At 47.2% G+C, this 16,503-nt stretch overlaps 1 protein-coding gene and 1 long non-coding RNA gene across 3 annotated transcripts in view; one reads left to right on the top strand and one right to left on the bottom strand.

Annotated features, from left to right (window-relative positions):
* Positions 1 to 16,503, bottom strand: part of LOC308590626 — a 145,820-nt gene that overhangs the window by 60,372 nt on the left and 68,945 nt on the right. The gene's annotated exons all lie outside the window — the stretch shown is intronic.
* PRKD2 (protein kinase D2) overlaps positions 1 to 16,503 on the top strand; it is a 56,626-nt gene that overhangs the window by 4,668 nt on the left and 35,455 nt on the right. For both annotated transcript variants that reach the window (XM_081200246.1, XM_081200247.1), the window contains exon 2: positions 14,816 to 14,954. In XM_081200246.1, coding sequence (XP_081056372.1) covers positions 14,816 to 14,954 — 139 coding nt within the window. The remainder of the gene's footprint in view (positions 1 to 14,815; positions 14,955 to 16,503) is intronic.

The raw sequence follows: 16,503 nt of genomic DNA, 5'->3' as shown, positions 1-16,503 counted from the left end.
GCCTAGGACTTGCCGATCATATGGTCGGCGGTTCGAATCCCCGCGACGGGGTGAGCTCCCGTCTTTCAGTCCCAGCTCCTGCCCACCTAGCAGTTCGAAAGCACTCTTAAGTGCAAGTAGATAAATAGGTACCGCTTTATAGCGGGAAGGTAAACGGCGTTTCCGTGTGCTGCGCTGGTGCCGGCTCGCCAGAGCAGCTTCGTCACGCTGGCCACGTGACCCGGAAGTGTCTGCGGACGGCGCTGGCTCCCGGCCTCTTAAGTGAGTTGAGCGCACAACCCTAGAGTCGGACACGACTGGCCTGTGCGGGCAGGGGTACCTTTACCTTACTGGGGTTTGAGCAATCTTTTTCTTGCAGGGGGAACCACCCAAAAGAGGGACAAAACCTCAAACTGAGAGGAAGGGAGCAAGCAATGGAGTCGCTGGAATCCTGCGGTAACTCAGCACTGCAACATTCTGTCGCAGTTCCCTTTCGTCGCAGCCCTAATATTTACATAGCTCTTTTTGAGTCGCGCTTTGCATAAACGATCTCGATAATCTTTGCAACGGTCTTGCAAGATAGGGTCAGGCGTGCTATCGTTCCCAAAGCGAAGGGGACGTGAGACTCATACCGAGAATAGCGGTTTCTCCAAAGGCCACGTACCGCATCTGTGGCTGAGAGATGGGTGGTGTGGCGATGTTGTGGCTCGTGCCACCACCGGCCACTGCATTCCCTGGACTCTTTCCCCTCCTCTCCCAGCCGGTCCAGGTCCCCTCGTGCTATATATACAAATATTTTATGTTTCAGCAAAGGAGCGGAAACAGCAGCCAAGACGCTGGCTGCCTCTCTCCCCTCTGAGCAGGAAAGGGAAGTGTCCCTGGTTCCGAGAGGCTGAGCGATAATCTTTGGGATGTCTCCAGGATGGGAGCGTCCTTCGTCCACATCCTTTAGGCCCGGGCTGGAGGAAACTTGGAAGCATCATTGCCAGGGAGAGTTAAGTCAAGCCGGGTGTTAAGAAACAGGCAAGCCTCCTTCTCCGAGTCACACAGACCCCTCTGCCATCCCAAACTGCAGATTTGCAGCTGATAAACTGTGGAACTCTCTGCACCAGTTTCTAGAAACTAGAGGGAGTGGAGATTTGCTTGGGTACTGCAAGCTCTTCTACATTCTTAATGTCCATTCTGGTCTTTTTGCTCCGTAAACTTCATTCCCTAACACTGGGCTGTATTCCATGCTTAAAAAAAACCCCATCTCAAATCAGTAATATCAAAGTTCCGCCCTTAGGCAATCTGAACTCTGGGTTATGCAGATTGAGAGCCAATTTGCATAATCTTTTCTATTTTGCATGTTAACTTCCCTTTTTCTCCTTCATTCAATTCTGATTGTGGTTGTCATGGGGAGAGCAGAAGGCACCTCCTGCTACTACTAAAACTTGTTCAACCTCCTTCCCGGCTTTTGCAATGTCTATCAGCTTTCCATGAGGACTAGAAACCTGCTTCTTGTTGGCTTGAATTGAGGCTGAGGTTCTTGGGAAGCTGGATCCTGTCTCCGCTGCCACATTCTGGGCTCGTCTAAAGCCCTGCAGACAACTAAACTTCCTTAGTTCATTCTCTGCATGGTCCATCTCTGCAATCTCTATTTTAGGGAGGCAAAGCATTCTGTAAATGTGAGCCACCACCAAGGAGGCCCTGTTGCCAGCACCTGTCAATCATATCTCCAGCGGAGACAGGGCAGGAAGGAGGGCCTTAGAAGCTCATCTTAACACCATGGCAGGTTCACCCGGGCAAAAGCCAGTGTCTCTGTTCTTCAGTCCTGATCATTGCTTTGAAGCAAGCAAAGCGGCAACACAGAAGAAGGCGCTTTTGAGCATGTGCAGAATTTTGGAGGGCTAGGCTTTGGGGAAATAGCGAGGGGCAGGAAGAGGTTTACAAACTGTCCTGGTCTGTTTTTTGGCCTCGGCAACGTCCTCCCCCACACACTCGAATGAGGCAGGCTTATTCAGGGGGTGCCCAGCAGGCTATGGAGCATGTGCAGAGCTCTGATCTCCCAACAGATTGGCTGAAGGACTCGGGAGAAAGAGCCAGGGATCTGCAGTCGCTGTGTGCCCAATTCACATCTGTTTGAGCCCTGAACGTGCAGGAAGCGAATTCTAATCCTGCTTCCCCATATATCATTTGGGAGGGCCGCGTCCCTACCATCCATTTAAAGCACTCTTACGCTGCATTAAACCGTCATGGAGAATCCTAGGATCCGTATGTGATGACCTTGCAGAGCTACAATTCCCAGCACCCTAAAACTACAGTTCCCAGGATTCTTCACGACAGCTAAAGTGGCATAAAGGTAAAGGTAAAGGTACCCCTGACCATTAGGTCCAGTCGTGGCCGTCTCTGGGATTGCGGTGCTCATCTAGCTTTATTGGCCGAGGGAACTGGCGTACAGTTTCCGGGTCATGTGGCCAGCATGACTAAGCCGCTTCTGGCGAACCAGAGCAGCACACGGAAACGCTGTTTACCTTCCCGCTGGAGCGGTACCTATTTATCTACTTGCACTTTGACGTGCTTTCGAACTGCTAGGTTGGCAGGAGCAGGGACCGAGTGACGGGAGCTCATCCCGTCGCGGGGATTCGAACCGCCAACCTTCTGATCGGCAAGCCCTAGGCTCTGTGGTTTAACCCACAGCGCCACCCGCGTCCCTAAAGTGGCGTAAGAGGGCTTTAAATTTGAGGTGTGGCTGTCCTCCTTTGGGACGGCTTTGGGAAGCGTTTAAAATCGAAGGGAGATGGCGTCTGCCAACAGCGGTCTTGCTGCTTTTAACGCTGACAGCTTGGCTACACGTCAAACCTCCAAGTTGGGAGGCAGTCTACCTCTGAATTCCAGGTACTGTCTTGGGAGCAAGAATTCCTGGCGCTGTGGACCCTCAGAGCACACCCACACCCCATGTTTCAAAGCATGTAGTCTCCCCTTAGTCCTGGGAACTGTAGCTCACCCCTCCCAGAACTACAATCCTCAGCGCCCTTAAGAAACTACAATTCCCAGGATTGGGGTTTTTTTTTGGGGGGGGGAGCTTTAAATGTGTGCTGTAGCTGTGACCCTTTTGCGCCTTTCTTCTCCTCCACTGTCTTCTCTGCTGACCAACCACAGTTCTCTCGCAGAACTACAATTCCCAGGATCCCGGAGATTCCTGCCTTGCAGCGGATTGGACCAGATGACCTGTGGGGTCCCTCCCTTCCAACTTGACAATTCTATGATTTTATTTTGGGAGAAGCTGGGTGCTTTATAACTGTATGCTGTGGACGCTGCCTTAGTTTCACCCACCGAGGCAATGTTCCTGTTCCTGTGCCCTTCGTTTATTTGGGGATACGACATCCCTATGACAACATGACGTCTCCATCCCTTTGTTGTTGTTGTTGATTAGTCGTTTAGTCGTGTCCGACTCTTCGTGACCCCATGGACCAGAGCACACCAGGCACTCCTGTCTTCCACTGCCTCCCGCAGTTTGGACAAACTCATGTTAGTAGCTTCCAGAACACTGTCCAGCCATCTCGTCCTCTGTCGTCCCCTTCTCCTTGGGCCCTCCATCTTTCTCAACATCAGGGTCTTTTCCAGGGAGTCTTCTCTTCTCATGAGGTGGCCAAAGTATTGGAGCCTCAGCTTCAGGATCTGTCCTTCCAGTGAGCACTCAGGGCTGATTTCCCTAAGAATGGATAGGTTTGATCTTCTTGCAGTCCATGGGACTCTCAAGAGTCTCCTCCAGCACCAGAATTCAAAAGCATCAATTCTTCGGCGATCAGCCTTCTTTATGGTCCAGCTCTCACTTCCGTACATCACTACTGGGAAAACCATAGCTTTAACTATACTGACCTTTGTTGGCAAGGTGATGTCTCTGCCTTTTAAGATGCTGTCTAGGTTTGTCATTGCTTTTCTCCCAAGAAGCAGGCGTCTTTTAATTTCGTGAGTGCTGTCACCATCTGCAGTGATCATGGAGCCCAAGAAAGTAAAATGTCTCACTGCCTCCATTTCTTCCCCTTCTATTTGCCAGGAGGTGATGGGCCCAGTGACCATGATCTTAGCTTTTTTGATGTTGAGCTTCAGACCAAATTTTGCGCTCTCCTCTTTCACCCTCATTAAAAGGTTCTTTAATTCCTCCTCACTTTCTGCCATCAAGACTGAAATAATATGCGTCTTTCCCAGCCAGTCTGTTTCTTCATGTTTCTCGTCTTTCTAGAATTTCAGCTTGGATTGAGGACGGGAATGACCAGAACTGACTTATTAGAGTGTTTTCTTCTGTAGAGAAATTGTTGCTGAAATAATAGTGTGTGTTAACTCCTTGGGGCAGAGACCTATGTCTCTCTCCCTCTGTTTCCGTTCCTTTGCATTGCTCTGTCTGGTTCCATGTGCACCAAGGACCCTGCGTCAGGGTATTTTTTATTTTGGGGGTGGGCTGTGCAGGAATAACATTGCCCCCTGGCTCTGGCTACCTGTTGCTTAGATGCGGGAAAGGCCTTGGGGTTTTTTCCTCCTCCTCCTCCTCCTCGCACCTGGGGCCGCCTTGTCCTGCTCCATCTTGGCTCTCGCTTTGAATAGAGGGCTGTTCCCTGTAGCGTGACTCACAAACAGGCAGCTCTTTCTCCTGGACTCACCCTGGCCTGGCTTCGCTGCCTTTATTGCCTGCTATTATTGAGGCTGTTTCCTGCCCGCCAGGAACACTTTGGGCTGCCGGGAGAGGAGGTTCAGGAGGGAAGTGCGTGACTCAGGCCCTTAACTGCTGCCTCGCTGGGCCCAGGTGCCCCAGGGTGGCGGATTCGAGAGCCGCTTCCTCCCAGCCCTTCCCCCTCACCTGGGAAAGCCCGGGGTGGAGTTTCCCTGCCCCTGCTATACCTGGGCATACTGGGTAGACGAGCTCATGCAGAGTTTCATAAAGGCATAGAGTTGTCGAGCTGGAAGGGGTACCCAGAGTCCATGTAGTCTGACCCCTTGCAGACCTGAATAATAATAATATGATAATAATTTATTATTTATACCCCACCCATCTGGCTGGGTTTCTCCAGCCACTCATGGCGGCTTCCAATGGAATATTAAAATAAAATAACCTATTAAACATTAAAAGCTTCCCTAAACAGGGCTGCCTTCAGATGTCTTCTAAAAATCTGGTACAGTGGTACCTCGGGTTAAGAACTTAATTCGTTCCGGAGGTCCGTTCTTAACCTGAAACTATTCTTAACCTGAAGCACCACTTTAGCTAATGGGGCCTCCTGCTGCCGCCGCACCGCCGGAGCAGAATTTCTGTTCTCATCCTGAAGCAAAGTTCTTAACCTGAAGTACTATTTCTGGGTTAGCGGAGTCTGTAACCTGAAGCGTATGTAACCTGAAGCGTATGTAACCATAGGTACCACTGTAGTTGTTTTTCTCTTTGACATCTGGTGGGAGGGCTTTCCACAGGGCGGGCACCACTACCGAGAAGGCCCTCTGCCTGGTTCCCTGTAACCTCACTTCTCGCAATGAGGGAACCGCCAGAAGACCCTCGGCGCTGGACCTCAGCGTCCGGGCAGAATGATGGGGGTGGAGAAGCTCCTTCAGGTATACTGGACAGAGGCCGTTTAGGGCTTTAAAGGTCAGCACCAACACTTTGAATTGTGCTTGGAAATGTACTGGGAGCCAATGCAGATCTCTCAGGACCGGTGTTATGTGCTCCCGGCGGCCGCTCCCAGTCACCAGTCTAGCTGCTGCATTCGGGATTAAATGAAGTTTCCGGGTCACCTTCAAAGGTAGCCCCACATAGAGCACATTCTAGTAGTCCAAGCGGGAGATAACCAGAGCATGCACTACTCTGGCGAGACAGTCCGTGGGCAGGTAGGGTCTCAGCCTGCGAAGCAGATGGAGCTGATAAACAGCTGCCCTGGACACAGAATTGACCTGCGCCTCCATGGACAATTTCATTGTTCCGCAAGGGACAATGACAATAAAGATATCGTATCGAGTCTAAAATGACTCCCAGGCTGCACACCTGGTCCTTTAGGGGCACAGTTACCCCATTCAGGACCAGGGAGTCCTCCACACCTGCCTGCCCCCAGTCCAACCATTGCAGCACCGGAATCGCAATGAAAGAGAATCGCAGAATAAGAAGACCCAGTTTGTTCAAGCCAGTCTTCTGTTCTCACGGCGGCCAACCATGCGCCCGTAATGGGAAGCCATCCAGATTGGTGGTCATCACTGCCTCCAGTGTGAGTGAGTTCCATAGGTTAACCATGCGCCGTGTGAAAAAGGACTTCTGCCCTGAATCTTCCAGCGTTCCGTTTCATTGCATGCCCTCAGGTTCTAGCGTTAACAGGGAGGGAGGAAAAAACTCTCCTCTGCCCAGTTTCTTCATGCCAGGCATAATTTTATAAACTTCTATCCTGTTGCTTCTTCCTTGCCATCTCTCCAAACCAGCTTCCCCACCCCACCTTTGGGCCACACTTTCAGAATACTGTATTTTTCCATGTATAAGACTAGTCCCCCCCCTAAAAAATAATGTCCAAAATTTGGGGGCGTCTTATACACGCCATATCCCCCCATTTTCTTAAATCAGAGCCCCCCAAAATAGGGAGCTTCATATACATGGGGGCATCTTATAGACGGAAAAATACGGTGATTTTTTTACTCCAGCCACACCCATTTTTCAATAAAAAATTTCCTTCCAGTAGCACCTTGGAGACCAACTAAGTTTGTTATTGGTATGAGCTTTCGTGTGCACACACACTTCTTCAGATACACTTCTTCACACTTCTTTTTCAGTCGATAGCTGTGCTTGATTTGCAACCTAGAGCGCAACTGCTTTATAAGAAAACGATACGTGAGCCTATTACATGCGTACCTTAAATATCTATACAAACTCAACAGTATCATCCCTTGATATTCTTGCCCTCATTTTGAAAAGATATTGATCCATTTTTGGCAAATTAAAAAAACAACAAAAACATTTGATACTAGACTATACTGAAATGATTAAATGCCACTTTTCTCCGTGGCTGAATCTTCCTACCACACCTTTTGAGAACTAAAAATAAATAAATCCCAAATGCTGCGACCTTTGTTAATAGGGGAATCGCTCTACTCCCTCGATCAATCATTTCCTGGAAGCTTGATGCAGCCTTGATCTGAATCAAAACCGGAGGCAATGCTTAACACCACCCCAAAACTTTGTACGGATGTTGTGCCCAACTCATGGGTGGGCATCCTTTGCCCTGCAACCTGGGCACATGACCCGCAGCTGGAGAGCTGGGTGGGAAAGCCCGTCTCCGCGCTCTCCTTGCAGCAGCTACGCCCTCCTGCCTGCCCTCTTGCCCAGTGTTTGGTGGTAAAGGACCCCTGACCATTAGGTCCAGTCATGGCCAACTCTGGGGTTGCGGCACTCATCTCGCTTTATTGGCCGAGGGAGCCGGTGTACAGCTTCCGGGTCGTGTGGCCAGCATGACTAAGCCGCTTCTGGCGAACCAGAGCAGCGCACGGAAACGCCGTTTACCTTCCCGCCAGAGTGGTACCTATTTATCTACTTGCACTTGATGTGCTTTCGAACTGCTAGGTTGGCAGGAGGAGGGACTGAGCAACGGGAGCTCACCCCGTGGCGGGGGTTCAAACCGCCGACCTTCTGATCAGCAAGCCCTAGGCTCTGTGGTTTAACCCACAGAGCCACCCGCGTCCCTGTTTGGTGGTAGGGTGCCCCTGTACGGGGCTAGACATCAGCCAGGTGAGTTTTGGGGCTAGCACAGGTCCCATTGCGACCACACCGAGATTTCTGGATGCCGGGCTGGCGACTGGGGAAAGCCAAGTGCAGGGGTCAGCAAACTTTTTCAGCAGGGGGCCAGTCCACTGTCCCCCAGACCTTGTGGGGCGCTGGACTATATTGTGTGTGTGTGTGGGGGGGGGAGGGAATGAACGAATTCCTGTGCCCCACAAATAACCCAGAGATGCATTTTAAATAAAAGCACACATTCTACTCATGCAAAAACACACTGATTCCTGGACCATCCGTGGGCCAGATTTAGAAGGCGATTGGGCCGGATCCGGCCCTTGGGCCTTAGTTTGCCTACCCATGGCCAAGTGTGTCACCCGGAGAAGGGATCTGAAATATTTTCCTCGAAGCTTGGATTTGTTTTGTTCCGGATGGTTTCAATGTGTTGTAAAGCGCTTTGAGATTTGTTCTTTAAAAGACAAAGCGGTGTAGAAATATTAATAATAAATTGCATTACATTGCAAAAAAGCCACAACCCAACAGCGCCTAGACCAAGTATCCCCAACCTTCGGCCCTCCAGATGTTTTGGACTACAATTCCCATCATCCCTGACCACTGGTCCTGTTAGCTAGGGATCATGGGAGTTGTAGTCCAAAACATCTGGAGGGACGAAGGTTGGGGATGCCTGGCCCAAAGTAGGCCGATTAGATTATATAGCTTGAGTTTCTCACACTGCCCCTGTACCTCGAGCTTCCATTCCTGGTGGCATAATAAGACCAATATCTGAATTTTAGTATATTTGTTTTGCTTCATCCCTTCTCAGTCTGATGAGGATTATGCCGCTGTGGTAGGTTGAGGATTAGATTTTCAATATATATAACTCAATATAATGTGCCCTGGGTGTGGGAAGCCTTGTGTTTTTTTGGAGACAACATCCAGGGGCCCCGTTTCCCCCACCCAGGGCACATTAAATTGTGATTAATTTGAAAGGCTAAAAATAATTAGCTTAATTTAAATGCCTGCTGATCACTAAATTCATTCATATGCATGTAGTTTTCCTTCAGAATCAAGCGCTGCACGTTCCTTAAAACTGGAACTTATCTTTTATAATGCGTAAGGGTTTTTTCCGGTAACTATTTTTTAAATTACAGTTTTAGAAAGGATTAGACAAAAGAGAGAGAGGAAAAAAATATATAGGGGGCATTTTAAGCAACAAGAGGCAACAAGCGTTTTGAATTGCTGTCTTGTTCTGCATTATTTTAGAAATCATTCCGGGCTTTTATATTTAGAAGTATCTCAGCTCGATTTGATGCTAAGGCTCGGTTATTTGAATTATAAATCATTATGTCCCTTCTAGCTGATCAGTCATGGAACAACTTTGAATTCATTTGCATAATGGAATATATTAGTGTTTCCTTCATGTCAGTGAAATCATGGCGCCGCCTCACGCATCCTCTTATGTTTTGTTGTGAACCTCCCTGTGATCGTTGGATGGGAATGGTGTACAAATTTAGTAAATCGTAGAATTGCTCGGGATGTAAGTGACCACAGGGGTCATCTAGTCCAGCCCTCTTCAGTGCAGGGACATTTTTGCCCAATGTGGGTCTCAGACCCACAGCCTTGAGGTTAAGAGTCTCATGCTGTACCAACTGAGCTATCCCAGCAGACTGCTGTTAATAATAATAATAAAAAATGTTTTAATACAATTAGACTTTTAAACTATCATCATTCATGTGTTTTTAGCTTTTTTTGTATTTTGTGTTTTAATTTGTGTAAGCTGCCTTGGGTGACTGGGAAAAGGGCAAGATGTAAATAATAATAGTAATAGTAATAATAATAGTAGTAAATTAAATTATTGTTGTTGTTGTTGTTATATTTTTTATTCATTTTTTAATATATCATTTTCAACAGTCACTCAACTTAGGTCACATCTTATACAGTTTTTTGGGGGACTTCCATCAACCACATCTGAAAATTTTCCAATTTTTTCACTTCAATTACATTCCTTAGTTTCACTATTGCTTTTAATTATCTTATCTATTGACTCTCATCATAGCCTTCCTTACAATATTTCATCTATTCCTCCTTACAAAACTTCTTGCAGTCCTGCTAGCATCATCTGTTGCTTACAGTTGCTTTTCAAATAGTCCACATATTTATTCCAGTCTTCTGAGAATCTCTGGTCCCGCAGGTTTTGAATCCTTCTTGTCATCTTATCTAATTCTGCGTAGTCCATTAATTTCGTCTGCCGTTCTCCTTTCGTTGGTAACTCTTCTTGTTTCCATTTCTGTGCCAACAATACTCTTAGTAAATTAAATTATCTTGTGCCTGCTTTGTCAGGGATAGGTGGGATTTGCTTTCTGGGCAAAGAGTGTTTTTTCTGGGATGCCTCCACAAACCCCTATTTCCTGTCACATACTGTACAGCGCAAGCTGCACTAGGGGACCATTATGTCCCCTTACTCCACCCTCCGACTGTCTATATGTATTGATTATTATTACTATTATTGGGGATGGAGGATCAATGCTGCTCAACACTCCAACAGATCAAATAATGGCGAATGTGTGCCAACCGGGAGCCTTTGAGGAATACGTACATCCTCTCTCTACATCCTCTCTTGGCTTATGGCTTGGAAACTGACTTCTGGGAGAGTTTTCCCCCCATGTAATTTTTACAATGCGGTCTTAAGTGTATTTATCTGTGCCGCTTGGGCTTGCCGGTCGAAAGGTTGGCGGTTCGAATCCCCGCAACGGGGTGAGCTCCCGTTGCTCTGTCCCAGCTCCTGCCAACCTAGCATTTCGAAAGCATACCCTTTTGTTGGTGCGCCTCTAATGAGTGCCATACCAGTGCAATTTCCCTGTGGCTTCCCCCAAAATGCTCTGGCCTCTAAGGACTCCCTGTTTTAGAGAAACTGAATTTTTGAAAAGTAAAGATCTTGCAGCAGTGGATTCCACAGTTTCCCCGGCACAAGACATGGCTTGTTTGCTTACTTGTTTATTGCATTTCTATCCTGCCTTTTCTTCAAGTAGCTCAAGGTGGTTCTTCCACTCCTCATTTAACCCTCACAACGACCCTGAGAGGTAGGTTAGGTTGAGAGGGATGTTGGTTACCCATTGATCTTCATGGCCAAGTGGGGATTTGAACCCTGGTCTCCCAGGTCCTAGTCGAGCACTCTAACCACTGAACCATGCTGACTCTCACTTGCACTGTTTCAGAGGATCCGAAGTGAAAATCTTGTGGCAGTGAGTTCCATAGGCTCCCCAGGATAAGGGTCGTTCTTATGCACATGAATTTTTAAAAAAATGGTTGGGGGGGAGGGAGCATGGAGAGGAGCCAGTTCCTCTCGCTTGCGATGAAATCATAAAGATCTCTCCGCTTTAAGGAGGAAGGAAGGAGGAGTTCAGAGGTCAACTGAAACGAACAAAGCGTTTCAGATGGGGTACCTTTGAGAGTTAAAAATAACTGCCGGGATTTGCATAGCGTCTCACTGCAACCAGAAAGCTTGAAAGGCTGAACGTTGCTCCTTCCCTGAGCTTGCGCGAAACGTCTCTTCTCCTCGGCTGCCTTCCCTTAAAAAACAACCCCCACACACGGCATCCATCTTTGCAAGACAGGTGTTTGTCTGCTGCTGTCTGACAGCCTGAACTCCTCCATTTGAGATGAGCCACACCTGAAACGTTTTCTTGGTGCCTGAATATATGCATGCGTGCATGTGTATATATTCCTTGCCTCTGACAACGAATTACTCCAGGAGAGCAGCAATCTTTTTAGGAAACATGGCTATATTTGGATTTTTGAAGCGAGTGCCAGGAGCGCCACCCCCTACCCCAGAAAGAGAGAGGGTTAATTGTTAATTGTTAATTGTTCAGCATTACAGTGGCACCTTGGGTTAAGAACTTAATTCGTTCTGGAGGTCTGTTCTTAACCTGAAGCACCACTTTAGCTAATGGGGCCTCCTCCTGCTGCTGCCGCGCCGCTGCTGCGCAATTTCTGTTCTCATCCTGAAGCAAAGTTCTTAATCTGAGGGACTATTTCTGGGTTAGCGGAGTCTGTAATCTGAAGTGTATGTAACCTGAGGTACCACTGTACAATAAACATTGAGAGATCTTAGAAGTTTTCTTATGCCTGCACTGGAGAAGGAAATTAGAACTGCGTCATCCGCATATAAGAGAACTGGGAGGAGTGTACCAGCCAATTTAGGGGGGTGGGCATTTTCTTTCTCCATGTTTCCTAAAGGTAAAGGTAAAGGGACCCCTGACCATTAGGTCTAGTCGTGACCGACTCTGGGAGTGTGGCACTAATCTCGCTTTATTGGCCAAGGGAGCCGGCGTACAGCTTCCGGGTCATATGGCCAGCATGACTAAGCCGCTTCTGGCGAACCAGAGCAGCGCACGGAAACGCCGTTTACCTTCCCGCTGGAGCGGTACCTATTTATCTACTTGCACTTTGACGTGCTTTCAAACTGCTAGGTTGGAAGGAGCAGGGGCAGAGGAACGGGAGCTCACCCCGTCGCGGGGATTCGAACCGCCGACCTTCTGATCGGCAAGTCCTAGGCTCTGTGGTTTAACCCACAGCGCCGGGTTATAAAGACTAGGACTAGCCGCCTGAGAAACAGTTTCTATCCAAATGCGATTTTGGTTTTAAACGCAGTGTAAGGTAGTCTCTGTGGGAGTATATTGTATTCAGTTATGGGGTATCAGAGTTTTTAGGGGTTCAACCAGGCTGGGATAGCAGGCTAGTTGCTTTTTGAATGTCTCATGTAGATTTTTTCAGTTTCGTTGTTCTGTATGGGACAATGACAATAAAGATTATTGTATCGTATCTGCCATGGATGCTTTAGCTGAGATTCCTGCTTTGCAGGGGGTTGGACTAGTTGACCTTTGGAGTTCCCTTCCGACTATATGATTCCATGAGCTGAAAAGCTCTGTTTTAGCAACAGTTTTTCCATGTAAACTGCTTGGTGCCACAGGAGCAGCCCAGCGCCTTGCGCTGCAGTTCCCAGGCGCCCGACAAACCAGCCGACTGCTGGGCGCTTGGGACGTGCTGCTAGCAGACTTTCACTGCGGGCGGAACGACTCACCCATCAATCACATGGCCTCATAGTGACATTGGGTGACTGGTTGCCCCACTCACCTGTCAAAACCAGCCTGCGGGGCGGCAACGGATGAGGATCCAGCCCACTGGCACAAAATAAAAGTTTCTCCACCTAACCAAACTGTCATGCTTTCGACCCGTTGCTTCAGCCGAGCCGCTGCCCAATCAGTGGAGGCCAGGCGAGCTGAAATCTCGTCGGCCCGCATTTTTAAGACCTGCCTCGAGTCCTGACGCATCAGTGACTCGCCCCGAAGAAAGGACCATCTGTCTTTCGGTTTCTGAAAGTTTCCCCGCCTGGCTGCCCAGAGCACATTGTTACTCACTGGGGAGCAACCCTGTTTGTAGCCAGAGTCAGCGCAGAGTATTGCTTTGGATTTTAAAAGTTTGCCGCTGCTGCGATTGACCTCCGGGTACACAAAGGGCTCGAACCTGAAACCACTGCCAACTTGCAGTGACTTGTCTCTCTTTCCCGTCTCCCTGCGGTGTCCCAGGAATGAACCTGCTTCTTTCACCGCAACCCTGTTCAAACGGCATTCCGACTGCGCTGGAGTTAACTGAGCAACGCCCAAGTGCATTGAAGTGCATAGAAAGGGGAAGGGGGTCTTATTGAAATTAAATAAAATGTACAAAACAAGTTATAAATGTTGGAAACGTGAAGAAAAAGAAGGATCTTTTTATCACATCTGGTGGGAATGTAAGAAAGTGAAAAGCTTTTGGGGAATGATATATATTGAGATGAAAAAGATGTTGAAATATACATTTATAAAAAAACAACCAGAAGCATTTTTACTTGGCATTGTAGGGGAGAATATTAACAGACAGGATAGTAAACTGTTTTTATATCCAATAAAGGCAGCAAGAGTCTTATTGGCACAGAAATGGAAACAAGAAGAATTACCGACGAAAGAAGAATGGCAGACGAAATTTATGGACTATGCAGAATTAGACAAGATGACAGGAAGGATTTGAAACCTTCGGGTCCAGAGATTCTCAGAGGACTAGAGCAAATATTTGAACTATTTGAAATGCAATTGTAATAACCAGATTACACTAGTAGGATTGCAAGACATTTTGAAAGGAGGACTATGCGAAATATTGCAGAGAAAATTATGAAGAGAATTATTGGTTAAGGATTATTAAAAGTAATAATGAAATTAATGAAATGTAGATTAAGTGATAAAGACTGAAAAATCTTCAGATGTGGTTGATCCAAAACATTGCATAAGATAAGAAAATATATTACAGTGGTGCCCCGCAAGACGAATGCCTCGCAAGACGGAAAACTCGCTAGACGAAAGAGTTTTCCATTTTGGAGGTGCTTCGCAAAACGAATCTCCTATGGGCTTGCTTCGCAAGACGAAAATGTCTTGCGAGTTCCTACGGGTTTTTCCCCTCCCCCCTTTTTCTAAGCCGCTAAGCCGCTTATCAGCTGATCCGATAAGCCGCTAAAAGCCGCTAATAGCGCTAATCCACTAATCCGTCAATGGGCTTGCTTCGCAAGACGAAAAAACCGCTAGACGAAGAGAATCACAGAACGGATTCTTTTCGTCTTGCGAGGCACCACTGTATATGATTTTTGGAAATTATATGTAAAAATAATATAATAAAAATTAAAAAGAAAGAAAGGGGAGGGCTGTCTGTTTCTTTGACTGAGTCAGGAGCCTTGCTAATCCTAAAACCGTTTGCGAACTAAACCCAATCCTGGTGGGACTTCCTAAAGTTGGGAGAGGGATGAACTGGGCTGGGGTCTGTGTGGTGTGGTGTAGTGGTGTGGTGTAGCCAGAGCGGTACCTATTTATCTACTTGCACTGGCGTGCTTTCGAACTGCTAGGTTGGCAGGAGCAGGGACCGAGCAACAGGAGCTCACCCCGTCGCAGGGATTCGAACCGCCAAACTTCTGATCGGCAAGCCCTAGGCTCTGTGGTTTAACCCACAGTGCCACAAACACAAAATAAATAGAGCAAAAACGAAGCGTGCCATGGAGTTGTTTTCCCTGGCTCTCCCTATCCACCTCTGTCTCTTTCTCTGCAGTTCCCTGAGTGCGGCTTCTACTGCCTCTACGACAAGATTCTGCTGTTCAAGCATGACCCGTCTTCGGCCAACATCCTGCAGCTGGTCCGAGCCGCCAGCGACATCCAGGAAGGCGACCTGGTGGAGGTGGTGCTCTCAGGTGAGCTGCCTTAGCGGAATCATGAACTGGCTCGGCTGCGGGTCCCACGTGGCGGCGGGTTGGGCTAGATGACCTTTGGGAACATCTCGAAAATTCTATGATTTGAAGGGAACGTGCATTTACTCTTCTCTTCGTTTACTTCCCACAACAACCCTGGGAGGTAGCCTAGGCTGAGAGGTGGCAGCCGGCCCCCTAAGGCCGCCCAGTTTTCATCCCCCAAAAGTTTTTGATTTGAGTTTCTACTGAAATGAGGCTGCATGTTGTATTTTAATCTTGTTTTTAACTTGTATTTGAATCCATTGTTTTTATACCTGGTTTTTGCCGCCCTGAGCCCTTCTTTGCTGGGGAGGGCAAGGTATAATTATTATTATTATTATTATTATTATTATTATTATTATTATTATTATTTAGTTAGCTTCATGACAGGATTTGAACCCTGGTCTCTGCCAAGTCCTTCCCCCCCCCACTATTGCTTCCATTGGTTCATGGGACTTTCCATTTTTATTTATTTTTTAATAAGTTTTTATTGTTAAAATAATTCAGCATTAATACACACATATTGCGAATATACAAGCATACAAACATACATTTCATACAATCCTTAAATATACACAAACATACCTACATTCAGTCCCACAGATAATTCCTTTTCCCACTGCCATCTCTCACCCCTCGTCCCACCTTTGTGCTAGACTTCCAATCTACTCGATTTCAATTTCTTTCCACTTCTATTACAGTGGTGCCTCGCAAGACGAAAAGATTCCATTCTGTGATTCTCTTTGTCTAGCGGTTTTTTCGTCTTGCGAAGCAAGCCCATTGACGGATTAGCGGATTAGCGCTATTAGCGGCTTTTAGCGGCTTATCTGCTGATCGGATCAGCTGATAAGCGGCTTAGCGGCTTAGAAAAAGGGGGGGGAGGAAAAAGCCCAGCAGGAACTCGCAAGACATTGTCGTCTTGCGAAGCAAGCCCATAGGAAATTCGTTTTGCGAAGCACCTCCAAAACGGAAAACTCTTTCGTCTAGCGAGTTTTCCGTCTTGCGAGGCATTCGTCTTGTGGGGAACCACTGTACTTTCTTTCACACACCTTTAACCTAATTTCATGCTTCTTTTTCTATTACACATTGTTATCCACCTTATTTAGTATTTCAGTATTTAAAATGGAACTTGTTTATTCTAATAGGAGTTCTGATTTTTCAATATGGTTTTGCAAGTATCCTTTAAACACCTTCCAATCCCTATCTATCTTCTCTTTTGAGATCCTTCCAATTTATCCCCTTGTTTTGGATATATTGTAGTACTCCAATAATTTGGCAAGCCACTCTATTTTTGTCGGTATAATACCACTTTTCCAATTTTTCGCAATCAATAGCCTTGTGGCTATTGATTATTATTATTATTATTAGTTAGCTTCATGGCAGGTTTTGAACCCTGGTCTCTGCCAAGTCCTGGTGCAGTGCTGCAACCGCTTCACCACGCTGGTTCCTTAGCAAAGGCTGGCACAGTCCTCTCTGTCTCTCTGTATATCTCTCTCTCCTGGCCTAGATCTCT

This window comes from Podarcis bocagei (genome assembly GCF_964188305.1).
Source record: "Podarcis bocagei genome assembly, chromosome: 7".
Classification (NCBI taxonomy): domain Eukaryota; kingdom Metazoa; phylum Chordata; class Lepidosauria; order Squamata; family Lacertidae; genus Podarcis; species Podarcis bocagei.
This window is presented reverse-complemented; position numbering and strand designations above follow the sequence as displayed.